At 29.5% G+C, this 14140-nt stretch overlaps 1 protein-coding gene across 7 annotated transcripts in view; it reads left to right on the forward strand.

The window, feature by feature from the left end:
* Positions 1-14140, forward strand: part of LOC134725496 (rab11 family-interacting protein 4A-like) — a 39458-nt gene that overhangs the window by 20950 nt on the left and 4368 nt on the right. For 4 of the 7 annotated variants that reach the window (XM_063589366.1, XM_063589362.1, XM_063589359.1 and 1 more), the window contains 11 exons: positions 3231-3263; positions 4001-4085; positions 5169-5272; positions 5733-5759; positions 7782-7872; positions 10063-10112; positions 10399-10480; positions 11430-11546; positions 12071-12211; positions 12961-12993; positions 13979-14119. In XM_063589366.1, coding sequence (XP_063445436.1) covers positions 3231-3263; positions 4001-4085; positions 5169-5272; positions 5733-5759; positions 7782-7872; positions 10063-10112; positions 10399-10480; positions 11430-11546; positions 12071-12211; positions 12961-12993; positions 13979-14119 — 904 coding nt within the window. The remainder of the gene's footprint in view (positions 1-3230; positions 3264-4000; positions 4086-5168; positions 5273-5732; positions 5760-7781; positions 7873-10062; positions 10113-10398; positions 10481-11429; positions 11547-12070; positions 12212-12960; positions 12994-13978; positions 14120-14140) is intronic. The other 3 variants (XM_063589365.1, XM_063589360.1, XM_063589361.1) reach the window with 2 other exon arrangements.

Below are 14140 nucleotides of genomic sequence, written 5' to 3' on the forward strand. Positions count from 1 at the left end.
TATCTTTAAATGTTGTGGAATAGTTTCTTATTGCAGAAGTTCAGTCCTTCAGAACATAATATTTCAATTTAGTAAATGCATGATATTTCTTTGTTTTGTTAGTTATATCTTTTACTAAAAATTTTCATTATTTTATTTTATTTTTACTAACTGTACTGCATGCATGCTTTATTTACTTGCTTCTCTTGTATTTATTTACACAATTCTTTCATTAATATGCCTTTTGCTTATAGTTGGTAGTATGTTAATTAAAATATTATATATAAAAGTTTATTAATTGACCTCTTTTACTAAGATAAGGGTCTTTAAACTTATGTATATCCACCATGATATTTTCTATTGTTGGGATGCTACCAAAACTCATTGATGTTAACCAATATATCCTTTTGTTCATAAAACATGTTCTGGAATTCATACCCGTAGCCAGGGGGGTTGGGGGACTGACCCCCCCCCCCCCCTTGAAAACAAATAAGCACTATTAAAGTCAACATTTTGTTCAAATTGTGACTGTTAAAGTTGAGTTTGTGAGTCCAAATAAACACCCTTTGGAAATTCCTGGCTACGGGTCTGGAATTAATTATGAGGCAATAGATCATACTCAGACTAAGAAATCATTTATTTGATTTGCTTTTGAAAACTAGTTTTTGCTCATCCTTTAATGGCATATTTAAATTAAATGAAGAAACTTGAATAGATAAATTTGAAACTTTGATTTAAAAGTTGGTTAGATCTGTATATAACTTCAGCAGAGCAGGTGTGCCTTCTTAGTTATTACTCAGAACAAAACAGGAAATTGAAATGAGTTCTGAAAAAGCTAAAAATTGGAATATATGATGGAGTCAGATTAAGGTGCCTAATTATTTAAAGAAACATGTAAATAGCTAGGTATGTCATTGACTTTTAAATCATAACTTTCTAAAAGGAGAAAATCCAATCTAATTATACTTAGATCCTTTCAATTGCTCCTGTTCTGATTTTTCGTGCATCAAGGTTATTTGATGTGCAGCATATAAGAACCGGAGCAATTAAAGGATGTAATTTTAATCAGATTGGAGAAGATCCTGATTGACATTTTGAATGTATTTAAAATTAAGAAGTAGAATCACGCATTTTGTAGATACATAAGAAAAGTGATTATTGTAAGATTTTGAATTAGAAATCCTCTTACAGTGGAAAATCGCTTCAAATAAGTATTATTTTTGATTAATTCATGTACATATCTGTATATTGATCAACATGACATATGTATATGCCACATACTGTTGGAAAAAACAAACATTTTATGAATCGGGACTATGAAATTGTGGATAATGGTTACAGGAAATAGTATAATGGTGCCGTCTATGATGTTTTGCATGTTGTTACAGTTTTCTCTGTGCACACCTTTTGTTTGTTTGCTGTTTATTTTTATGCCCAGGTAAGACCAGGTATATGTCAGGTAAATATTGGATGAATCAGTTATTTGTGCACCATCTGTTGTATTGATTCGGCTATAACCTAAATAAGTCAGCTTTTATATATCTTTCATGAATTTTTGTTTATTTGAAAGATTTGTTTGTGTTTTATTACTTCTCAAAATTCCTGACTAGCTTAGTGTGGGTGTCTATCATGACTAAAATGTCATTTTTCATTTTACATTTCGCTTTAACTTGATAAAAAATTGAAAATATTTGATATTTAAACAAAATATAGTACCTAGAAGAAAATAGTTCTGTAAATTTAACAATTAAGTGAGACTTAAACATTTGTCAAAATAATTCTTTTTCAATAAAATGTTTCATGAAAAAAGAAGATGTGGTGTGATTGCAAATGAGACAACTCTTCACAAGAGACAAAATGAGAAATTAGAAATTAACAACTATAGGTTTTGCGTATGGCCTTTTACAATGAGCAAAGCCCATACCACATAGACAGGTATAAAAGTCCCCAGAAATGACAAATGATATTTTCACCTTTATTTGTACACTTCTTTAATTTGAATAGTCCATTTATTCATTTAGTTTCACTCATGCTGTAAGGGGTCAATACTCGGGTTGATTTGAGTTTTATAAATTGTTGGAAAAGATTGACTTCTGAGTATTCAAGCTAATGCTTCAAGTGTTGTTTTTTTTCAAATTTTATATAATCCTACCTTAGAACTGTGTTAACAGACCTAACAGTTATTTTATCAGGAAATATATACTTTATGTATTAAAACAATGTGATGATAAAATTATAACAATCTGTTTCCTGAAAAATATCCTGTTCAAACTATGATAAAAATAAAGAAATGTTTATGGTTAAATTTGCATGAAAATTAAATCATATTTTGATGACAGTCTTTCAAAAATAAAACATAAATGGAGAACATATAGCATACCCAACTGTCCTTGTATGAATTACTCTTTTTAAGATGCCACTCGTCTAATTATTAATTGGTCGAGGATAGAAATTAGAGCTGTAGGTTCATTACAGTGTCAGTTGATATATAATCAAAGTTTTTCATTAGAAATTTTCTGAATTTTGGGGGAATTGACAAAAAAAAAGGGGCTAATTAAAAGTAACAGGCATTTTCAAATTTATTTTACATGTCTAGTGTCCTCGTCCAAGAATTTTCTTGTTAAAGGGTTTGATTTCCTTTTCTCAAAGAGTGAGGGGTATTGAAAAGTAAAAATCGTTTTTAATTGCAGTGGATTTTATTTTGGAAATTATGGAGATGTGCAACAGAAGTAAGATTGTTGTTGTAAAACTGTTGTAAAGGGTTGTCCTTTGTAAAACTGTTGTAAAGGGTTGTCCTTTGTAAAAGACATAAAATATCATTGAATCTGGAAAAATAATTGATTGATTGATAAATAGTTAGTGCTTATCGCCTTATGGACTATATCCTGACAAGAGCAAAAAATCTTTATCCATAATACTCATAAAAAACCTGATGTGAAAAGTTTAACATAACAGCCCTATATATGAAGCCCATTATTTATTTTCCTGTGTTTATATAGTCATGTTTGTGTAACTATAAAAGTAGTTCTGGTTTTTTTTAACATGCATAATAATGATGTTTTATTCGCTCAGTTATTTAAGAATACATAAATCAAATTCTTAAAAAACATTATTGCCACAGGCAAATATCTTGTCAATGTTTAAAGATTATGTAACTGAATTAACCTTTTCTTTTTATGATGGATTTCAATGGTGCACATCCTTCTCTTTATCAAATTGTATTATAGTTTTGTCTTTTTCGACTTTTTCAGTGCAAGAAAGTTAACATCCACAGCATATGCTGCGTAAGTTTTATATTTATGGTTTTCAAAGAAAATTCAAGAATTTTTTTTTAAATATGTTCAGTGACTAATGGCAGTAAATTTTATTTCGTAAGTTACAAAATAAGTGACTCACTACAACACTTCTTTTTAAAATACATCTTTCAAGCTTTAACTAGTGCATTGTTCAATTGTAAATATCTGCTTTTTGTTAGTAAGTTCTTAGACTTCCTTTACATTTGAAAAGACAATCAGTAAAAATTTATACAAAATCTCTGAGGGAAATAAATGATCAATGATATTTTTAAGAGAACTATCAAGCGATACAGATACCAAATCTGTATTTTCATTTCAGGTGTAACGCATTTAGATTCTTAAGTTGTGTTTACATTGATACACGTTTTTGATGAATGCAAATGAATAATTTAAATTAATTGCTTAGAACTGCATGTTACTTGATAAGCTTTTTGTTTACATATCTATAAATAGAACAATGTTAAGAATTTGAATTCAAGTCAGTTCCTGAAGAAAACAGGGTAAGTTATTTGGTTCAATGGTAGCTCTGACAAATCATGCTTAATTTGAAATAACTATGATTCCAATATGGCATAGAAATTAACATTAAAAACTCATGCTTTCTCTGGGCTGTTTAATAAAGGATAGACTTTCACCAAAAAAAAATTGTTTACTTAGTTTGGGAAAATCTTATTTGGTTAGTTTTAATAAATTTATCATATTCAAGTATAATACTCTCATTTTAGACAATTACATTCGAAGTCACGAAGTCCAGCACCAGACGAAGTATTTGATGATATTGATGGAAACTTTCAACATTTAAATGATAGGGTAAGTGTCTGAAAATAAACTGTAAATATTGCAGGAAATATATACATTCATGTCCAAAAATTGTACAATTAGACAACTACTTTTAAATTCTAATGATAGCTATTGTGGTATTTAAAAAAACCAACAGATTGAATTTGGTTTTCTTATGCCCCTTTGTTGTGGAATGGCATTAAGTTTTACCCTTTTACCTTTGTCCTTCCATATGTCTGTACATCCCAAAGTTATCTATCTTTAGTCTGCCTCAACCAAATGGTAGGAAACTTGTACACAATGCTTATAACCACAAAATACAGATCAAGTTTGAATTTTGGTAGCTTCACTTTAATCATTCTGATTATTTCCCTTCACACTTGGACAAATTTCTAAATTTTTCGTTGACATTCTCTTACTTTAGTTTGTCTCAACCAATGGTGAGAAACTTATACACAATGGTTATTACCACAAGATACAGATCAAGTTTGAATTTGGAAGTGTCACTTCTACCTTTCTTCACTTATGTCCCTTTAAAATAATAACTTCTTATTATAATTATGATGTGCAAGTCGTGGCATCATCTGTGTCCCATGGACACATCCCTGTTTATTATTCTTTCTACTGTGGATTCATTTAGTGTTTTGGTTCTATTTGTTGTGCTGCTTGGGCAAAACACTTTTCGTTGACATTTTATTTTGTGGTTTTGCCAAAGTCTTGCGCAAGTCTAAAGAAAATGTGTACTTGGTTAAACATTTAAAATTCATAGTTTACCTATTCATGTACGGTACATACGAAATCCACCAAAAATGAATCCACAGAGTATTAAAAGTATCTTATTTTGAAACAAAAACTTGTGTATCAACTCACAGAACTATAAACCTAAATAATTTGCATCATTACTACCTCCAATGAAATGCAGGGAAATATGATTTCTTTTCTGCAATAATAACCGTTCTTATACCATGACTTCTGACTTGTTTCAATAATTTGAAAAAAAGATTGTTGACTAGCATTTTTTTTTATTTAATGATCTTTATTAAACCATAAATAATGGACGTAACACAGTTTTCATTTATCTCCATGTGTTTGTAATTATTTATTTTATTACAGGTTCAGTTTCTTGAGAAACAGTTGACCAATTTATCAGAAGAAAAGAGTAATACTGATGGTGCTCATTATAAACTTAAAGATGAAAACTCTGTGCTCATGGAGAGGTAAATATTCACTTCTATAGATATTTCCCCTATGGAAACCAAAACCATTCATAAATAATTGATTCAAATCCAGATATTTTCCACGGGACATAGCATAATACATATTAAGGGTTGTAACTGTTACTGAATTCAATTATGTGGCATCATACAGATTAGGGGTTTGATAAAGCATTTTAAGTGATCACCAGTGAATTTGACAAATCAATCAGGTTAGATTTGATTGGCCATAAAGAAAAACTTTCATATCGTTGTATACAGATTTTAATGCATACTACATAATATAGTAATACAACATGTACATTGTATTGTAAAATAATAAAATAATATTGTAAGATTCACAAAGTTCTGTTTGTCTTCACCTCATAGTTGTTTCATGTGCAAACAATTCATATTAAAATAAAATGCTTCTGGAGAAACTTAAAAGTACTTAAATTAATTAATTAATAATGATAACTAACAGGGCAGCATTTAGAAAGCTGAATACAAGGTAACCTGAATGTAACACCTCTTGTCTTATACATGTATGTCTCTATATACATGCTCAGCTTTGTGCATCCCACTCTATCAGGGAAAGGTTGAATGCTTTTGTGATAGGTAGTGTAGAATGGGGAGCTGGTATTCTTAATCAAGCACCTATCCAGTTAATCAAGTGTTTATTAAGGTTATAGTTTTTGACAATATATATTCATTTACTCCATATGGTCCAACCTTAAACAACCAATAATCAATCAATTTACAATGGAAGGATCAGACCTCCTTTTTGTCTTGGGACAAAAAATCAATCCTGGAAGTACTGATTACTTTGGATAATAAGTATTAATGGATAAAGACACAATCATCAAACTACTGGCACTAGTGGCCTAAACAGAGAGAGTTACATGGGTTAAAACGCTCTTATCCCGCCCTCAGGTCTAGGGCTCTTCTCTACAACTGTGGAAAAAATTGTCAGAGATATTGATATATAATCTCAAAAATTTATCTCTAGCATTTTCAAACTCTGCAGAAAGCCCTTGAAACAGTGACCTAGTTGCTTTTATCTTATTTTCAAAATGTTTAGAATCTCCAACAATCTTATACAATTTCTACTTGATTTTCTGTAATAACCTATTATGTTCTAGGCATGTGAACAAACACTTGTCTAATATGTAAGTTTATACTATTATACGTTTAGCCTAATGTGATGGGTAGTATACCTTTGTCTGATGTATATTTTGTCACATTTTGTTTTCTCTAGTATTGTTGACAGGTAAGGCATGCACATATTATAGTGGTTGTTGGTAGTAAAACATAGCGGCTTATTATTTAATTACATGTATTATTTTGCATTTATATTGTGGTCTTTCAGATTTTTTTTATTTATTTTGTTACAGATGATTTCATTGAGTGTGTAGCTAAAGGTAATATCTTTGGTTAGCTTGCTTGTTAGCTGAACCATGAAGTCATTATTAGGTCAGGTATACTACCCTCCTTTTAAAGTAGTCTAGTCCAACAGTCTTATAGGAGGGTAGTTATCTAACCTAAAAATGATTTTACGGTTCGACTAACAAGCAAGCTAAACCAAAGGTATTACCTTTGTCTACATACTCAATGAAATCGGCTGTAATCTGTTTACTTCATCCTTTTGTGTTGGATATTTGTAATTCCTGTCTATATCCAGACAATTGTTTAGATTACACAAAAAATATATTTCAAAAAAGTCCTTTCGAAACTTTTTTTATTCCTTATATTTACAATTTTATTATTTTTTATTTTTGCTTATTTTTACTTTTCAATAAGAGAAACATGTATACATGAAGTTAGGAACAGCATGCTTCTGTTGTTAATTTTGTAATTCTATGCTTTGAGGTATTTTGTGCTGTTTTCTTTCTGTAGTAAATTGCATGAAGGCTTTATTTAATTTTAATTAGGCCATTTTTTTCATCTTAAGAATGAAGCTAGGCTTTCTTCTCTTCTTTTTTTATACATATTTTTTTGGACTATATTTCTAGCTAAATCTTCAAAATGCTTATTAACTGGCTGTTGTTATTCTTTTACATTTCTTTGCTTATATCAGTATTTTAATGTTTTGGAATATTAATGTTGTAAAATAATCAATTAAGTATCTCTATTAAAAATTCATTAAACAAAAAGATTTCCTGACATCTGATCTCATTATAAAAAAAAACATATTTATATACTCAATTATGTATCAATAATGGAAAGATTAGTACTCATATCTGTTAATCTCTCTTACTCAGGAAATTCTACTCAAAATGTATTTCTTCTCACTAGAAAGTCAATTATAATAGACCTTGATTATGTGATTTGTTTTAATGTTAAAACATTACTATGGTCCTTATTGGTATTAACCCTCATGACAACAATTCCAATATGATAGAGCTAGCTTATCAATTTAGGAGAATTTCCAGGTTTTTCTCTTTTACAAATATTGAAAATTCAATTATAAAAACAGGTGCTTGTAATAAATGTCTACCACTTTACAATTATGGTTTTTTCTTATTTTTTCTAGAATCCACATGTTAGAGGAACAGGTTAAAGATGTGGAGGTGAAGTCTGATGAAAGAGTTTCAGATGAACAGAAAAAATATAAAGATATACTGGTGAGGAACAAGCAATAATTGATAAATAAAATTCAGATTCACATTACATTACATTAGTAATAGATAACTTCAACTTTGAAATTAAAAATCATTGGCTATTTCTCATACCAACCTACATCATACTTGACTGGATATTTACGTCTTAATTTTTTTCTCAAATAATTCTTTTTGACTTAAAATGGAAATTAATGCCAGTCACAGAATATAACCTGATATTTTCTCTCAAATGGAATGGGTGAAAAGTGTACTTTTGTTTTTTATTGAATTGAAAAAAGTGTTTTGTGTGTTTTATGCCCCATTATGTTTTTTTTTGTCTGTGCATCCATCCATTCATTTGTTCGTCCGTCTGTTCCGCTTAAGGTAAAAGTTTTGGTTGATGTAGTTTTTGATGAAGTTGAAGTCAAATCAATTTGAAACTTAGTACACATGTTCCCTACGATATGAACTTTCTAATTTTAATGGCAAATTAGAGATTTTCCCCCAGTTTCACGGTCGGCTGAACACAGAAAACAATAGTGCAGATGGGGCATCTGTGCACTGGTGACACATTCTTGTTTATTTTTGTCGAGCCTTCGACTTTAGTCGAAAAAGCGAGACTAAGCGATCCCACATTCCGTCGTCGTCAGTGTCGGCAGCGGCGTCAACAAATATTCACTCTGTGGTTAAAGTTTTTGAAATTTTAATAACTTTCTTAAACTATACTGGATTTCTACCAAACTTGGACAGAAGCTTGTTTATGATCATATGATAGTATCCAGAAGTAAATGTTGTAAAATTAAAATTCCATTTTTTCCGTATTTTACTTATAAATAGACTTAGTTTTTTCTGGGGGGAAACATAACATTCACTCTGTGGTTAAAGTTTTTAGAATTTTAATAACTTTCTTAAACTATCCTGGGTTTGTACCAAACTTGGACAGAAGCTTGTTTATGATCATAAGATAGTATCCAGAAGTAAATTTTGTAAAAATATAAATCCATTTTTTCCGTATTTTACTTTTAAATTGACTTAGTTTTTCTGCAGGGAAACATTACATTCACTCTGTGGTTAAAGTTTTTAAAATTTTAATAACTTTCTAAAACTATCCTGGGTGTGTACCAAACTTGGACAGAAGCTTGTTTATGATCATAAGATAGTATCCAGAAGTAAATTTTGTAAAAATATAAATCCATTTTTTCCGTATTTTACTTATAAATGGACTTAGTTTTTCTTCGGGGAAACATTACATTCACTCTGTGGTTAAAGTTTTTAATATTTTAATAACTTTCTTAAACTATCCTGGGTGTGTACCAAACTTGGACAGAAGCTTATTTATGATCATAAAATAGTATACAGAAGTTAATTTTGTAAAAAGATAACTCCATTTTTTCTGTATTTTATTTTTAAATGGACTTAGATTTTCTTTAAGTTAACATTACAAACAGTTTGCAGTTAAAGTTTTCAAAACATTCATTAGATTTATTAACTATCCTAGATTTTTACCAAACTTAGACAGAAGCTTCTTACAATCATAAGATGGTATCAAGAGGAAAATTTTTATTGATTTTTTTCCTCATTTTTGTTGAGCCCGCAATTTACAGCAAAAGTAGGCGAGACACTGGGTTCCGCGGAACCCTTAAAATTTTTTTTGGTAACGATCAAATGTATTTGACAACTGTTGTTCTGTTTTAGATCAAATATAGTAATAGGCCATCTTATTTATGAATAAAAGATACCAATTGAAAATACTTTGTAATATACTAATGATATAAACGATAAATTAGATATTAAATTGATTAGACAATGAAAATTATTATCTTGATTTTTTAACCTTCCATTTCCATTTTTAAACACAAAACTATTATTGGGAGGTTAATGACACTCACGAATTCATTGATAATTTGATATATTAACACAAATATTTCCTTTGAGGAAATTAATTCTGGTTTCACTTCATAAATCTATACAATTGGTTTGATGACATGAGGTGGAAATAATAGACAACATGCAAATCCATCTATTGTTGTTTCTACAATAATCAGTTTTATTTCGCCCAGAAACATTGAAAATCAGGTATTCTCATCAGCATTAGACTTCACACACTATCAATCATATAGTAAAATTTACCTGTCCAATCAATAAAATCAATTATCTCACCTGAGTACTGCACCTTGCTGGTAGATCATTAATGGAATTCTGTTTATATTGTAGTCTCGTCAAGAAAGAGAAAAGTCAGAACAAATGGAATACTTCACTCAAAGGTAAGTTGTTTATTTTTACTAAAAAAAAATTGTACATTTTCTGCCCTGCAGAAAATATCACAAATTGTCTCCCTTTGAAATGTTTTAATAAGGTTATATTAGAAGTAAAAAATTATGTATAATAATGTACCCTGAAATATACAAATAGATTTATTGAGATAATTTAAATGTTTCCTCTCATTCAAAACATTTAGGATTCAACATATTTGCAATCAGGTATCTCCATTTATTTAACATAATTCATACACTATCAATCATGTACAAATATAAATTATTTAAATTATAGGCTGCAGAATTTAGAAAAAGAAAATGAGCTGCTGAAAATGGAAAATCCCAGACTAAGAGGTGAAATAGATAGATTAAAAATAGTAAGTGATTGTTACTACAGACAAATAGGATACATATTCTAATGGGAAATAATCAGAACTGGGGACAATATATGTAAAATATTTTCAAGTACAACTATAAGACTCGCAAGGTGTGTTACGGTTGATTGCATTTATGGAGGAATTCATTTCAAATGAAAGAAAGACCATTAAATAATTTGATTTTATCCCCATCAGTTAGATGACTTGATTTTAATTGGTTGACTTGTTGGTCACATATGACATCATAAGCCCTTTTGGAAATGTGGATGACTGTCTAACATCCAGGGGCTCCTTTGGAATAATAAAAGAGTACATTTATTTTTGTGGGAATCAGTTTTAGTGGATTAAGGAAAACCTAAATGTTTGTGCCTGTTTATGATCGTCATCCTTCCAAAGTCTGCATACAAGCACCTTTGTATATGATATGTCACTTTTCAGGTTAAAGAAATGTGTTAAGCTTCATGTCCCTGTTTATCTAAAATTTGGAAACTTTTGAAAATGAAAAAGAATAAACATCTAAGTTACAGTTGAGGTGATCTTTTTTTATGCCCCACCTATGATTGTTGAGGGGCATTATGTTTTTTGGTCTGTTGTCCGTTCTGTCTTCCGTCTTCGTTCATCTGTCCATCGGCGTCCATCCCTTTGTCCCGCTTTCGGTTAAAGTTTTTGATGATGTTGAAGTCCTATCAACTTGAAACTTAGTACACATGTTCCCTATGATATGATCTTTCTAATTTTAATGCCAAATTAGAGTTTTACCCCAAGTTCATGGTCCTCTGAACATAGAAAATTATAGTGCAAATGGGGCATCTGTGTACTTGGAACACATTCTTGTTTAACCCTGATATGCAGTTGCCCTTCTATTAGCATTTGTCAAATGAAAAACAAAATTAAAATCACCTAAACAAAAACAAGGCTAAATATTTATGGTTTATTTTTATAATTACAGGAAAAATTAGAATTAGAAGATAAAATAACAGAAATACAAGTAGAATATAGCTCTGTTATGAATGAGAACTCTGATCTAAAGTTAAAGTTTGACAGAGAACGAGAAACTACTGGACAGGTAATGTACAATAAGTTGTATAAAGAATTTTTAATAACTCAAAACTTTACTGAAGTAAAACCTAAGGATGAATTTATTTGTTAAGGTTTAAGCTTTGGATAAGGATACTTGAAAGTCATATTAACCTGAAACTCTTAATGCACATGTTTTATTGGAGTTCTGATCTGTTTTAGTGTATGACAAATTGGGATGTTGTCCCAAGCTTTGATGGCTATGGAAAAGTGTGGTAAAATTTTAAAAAGTCAGATAATGAATGTTTAGGTTAAAATTTGTTTAGATGTTATCAGTTAAATGGATTGAAACAAAATTTAGTGTATTAATGAAGTAAGCTTCATTGTGTAAACTTAATAGACAAAAAATATGTAAAGCAGAAAATGTGATGAAAAAAAAGCTTTACAAAGTAAAAATTTACAGAGAAGATCGATCACTGTTTGAATACTTTCATTACTTTTAATGGAGTTAAATGATTTGTGATTTTTTCAAATCACAAAGAATTCATCATGAATTGATTTTTCTTCTTACAGCTTTTGGATGAATTAGGGAAAGAATTGGGAGAATTACGGCAATATAAAATAGAAGCAGAAGTTAGACCAAGACGAGACAGTCAAATACAAGTTCAAGGTCGATATCAAACTCTTCAGACGGAGATACACAGATTAAAAGAGGTTGGTTATAAAAAGTTGTTCAGGACATAATGCTTGGCTTTTGACAGTTACTGATACCTAGTGTGAAGCTGCAATGAAAGTGATTTCAAATTATTTATCATACTGTTTAGCTCTACATAAATATTATATCAACATTTTTGCTGTTTAGCTCTACATAGATATCACATCAAATGTTAAGCTCTTCAACCTTATTAGCCGATATATGTGTTTGAAAAAATAATTACCAAAGAGAACAAAATTTATTATATTTTTCAAAGTTCTATTGATGGATTTGATTTGATTTTAACTAGCCATGTCTATCATGATGTTCACCATATGTTTTAATTTTTTAGACCAAATACTTTCAGCACTTGTATATTTCAACACTCACTCATTGTAGATCTTTCTGCCATGAAAAAAGAAGTTTTTAAAACTATGAAATTTGATGAATTTCTGAAAAAAGTATAAAAATAATGAATTATTGAGGAAAACTGATTTGTGTCATTATGTTTGGCTTATAACACTAATAAGTTGTTGACTTAGAAAGCAAGCTGGAGATGGGTTTCATTTTATCAACAGTTTTAATAAAGCTTTGTTGTGTGGAATGAGATGAAATGTTATATCATTTTAATTTGAACAAAACAAACATCTGTAAAATTAAAAATATAAAGAAAATCGCATTCGTTATTTATTCAAATCAATTTAATTAATAATCATGAGTTTTTAAAATTAGTTATAAATTGACAAAAATGAACCCTTCATTTCATCAGGCATTAACGGTGGAATGGAATTCATTATCACAGGTTTGTAACATGTATGGTTTTGCTGTGGTATGCTTCTTCACATTACAGTCTTTAAACACTAGCATGATGCCTCATTTTAGTTTGTCTTCTTTTCCTCTTATGATGGACATGGTCCCATTTTAGTTCAGGAAAGAACCTATATCAATTCCCTATTTTTATTTTTTATGAATTTAAAAATTTTGCCTGTTTTATTTACTTGAATATCCAAATAACATATTGTAATACAATAAAACCTTGTCAGATTGCATGAAAGATACATCATACAGATTTTTTAAAGCAAACTTGAAATGGATTGAAACATAAATTCCAATTTAATATAAATGATAACAAAAATCTTTCAATATTTAACCTACTATAACTCAGGTTAATGTTATGCTATTTACTGATAAAGAAAATTTTAAATATTTATTTACAAATGGAATGTGAACGATTGTACAATCTATTGCTGTGCATGAAAGCTTTGAATTTTATGTATTAATCAAAAGTGCCTTGTAAAATTTGCTTTGTAAATTATTATGGAATATCACAGAAAAATCTTGTTTTTATTAATTTTTTGCTTCATTGTTGTTCAATGTATTTGTAGTTCATATATATATTAGTGGTCTAGATGCTTCATAGCTGATTTGCACATAGGAAAATACATTGTTTCACTTAATTTAGAAACAATTTTTGACTACTTTTGCTAACCTTTTCTCAATCAATTAAGAAAAAGTAACTAATTTGAGAAAGGGGACTGGATATACTAGCATTTAATCTAACAATAGAAAAAAGAATTTGCATTGTTTTAATGCATTAACATATGAAATATAAAGAGAGGAAATTAAATGTAAAAGCAATTAAAATGTATCACTTATTTTATTCTGTACACAACTTGTACAGCATAATAATTTCTATGGGATATTGAATACATCTTTTTAGCTTTGGAGGCTTACTGAATTTCATAATATATATTCAAAAATATTCATAAAATTCTATTGCATTGCAGGAGAACAGAGGTCTACTTGAGTTAAACGAAGACTTAAATGCTCAGTTGCTTTCACGATGTATATCTGAAGGCAGAAACTTGACTGAAGGCAGCCAGGAACAGTCGTTAGCATCAGAATTAGAACATCTTACTAAAACTGAGGTACGATATAAAACATTTATT

Source organism: Mytilus trossulus, chromosome 7 (assembly GCF_036588685.1).
Source record: "Mytilus trossulus isolate FHL-02 chromosome 7, PNRI_Mtr1.1.1.hap1, whole genome shotgun sequence".
Classification (NCBI taxonomy): Eukaryota; Metazoa; Mollusca; class Bivalvia; order Mytilida; family Mytilidae; genus Mytilus; species Mytilus trossulus.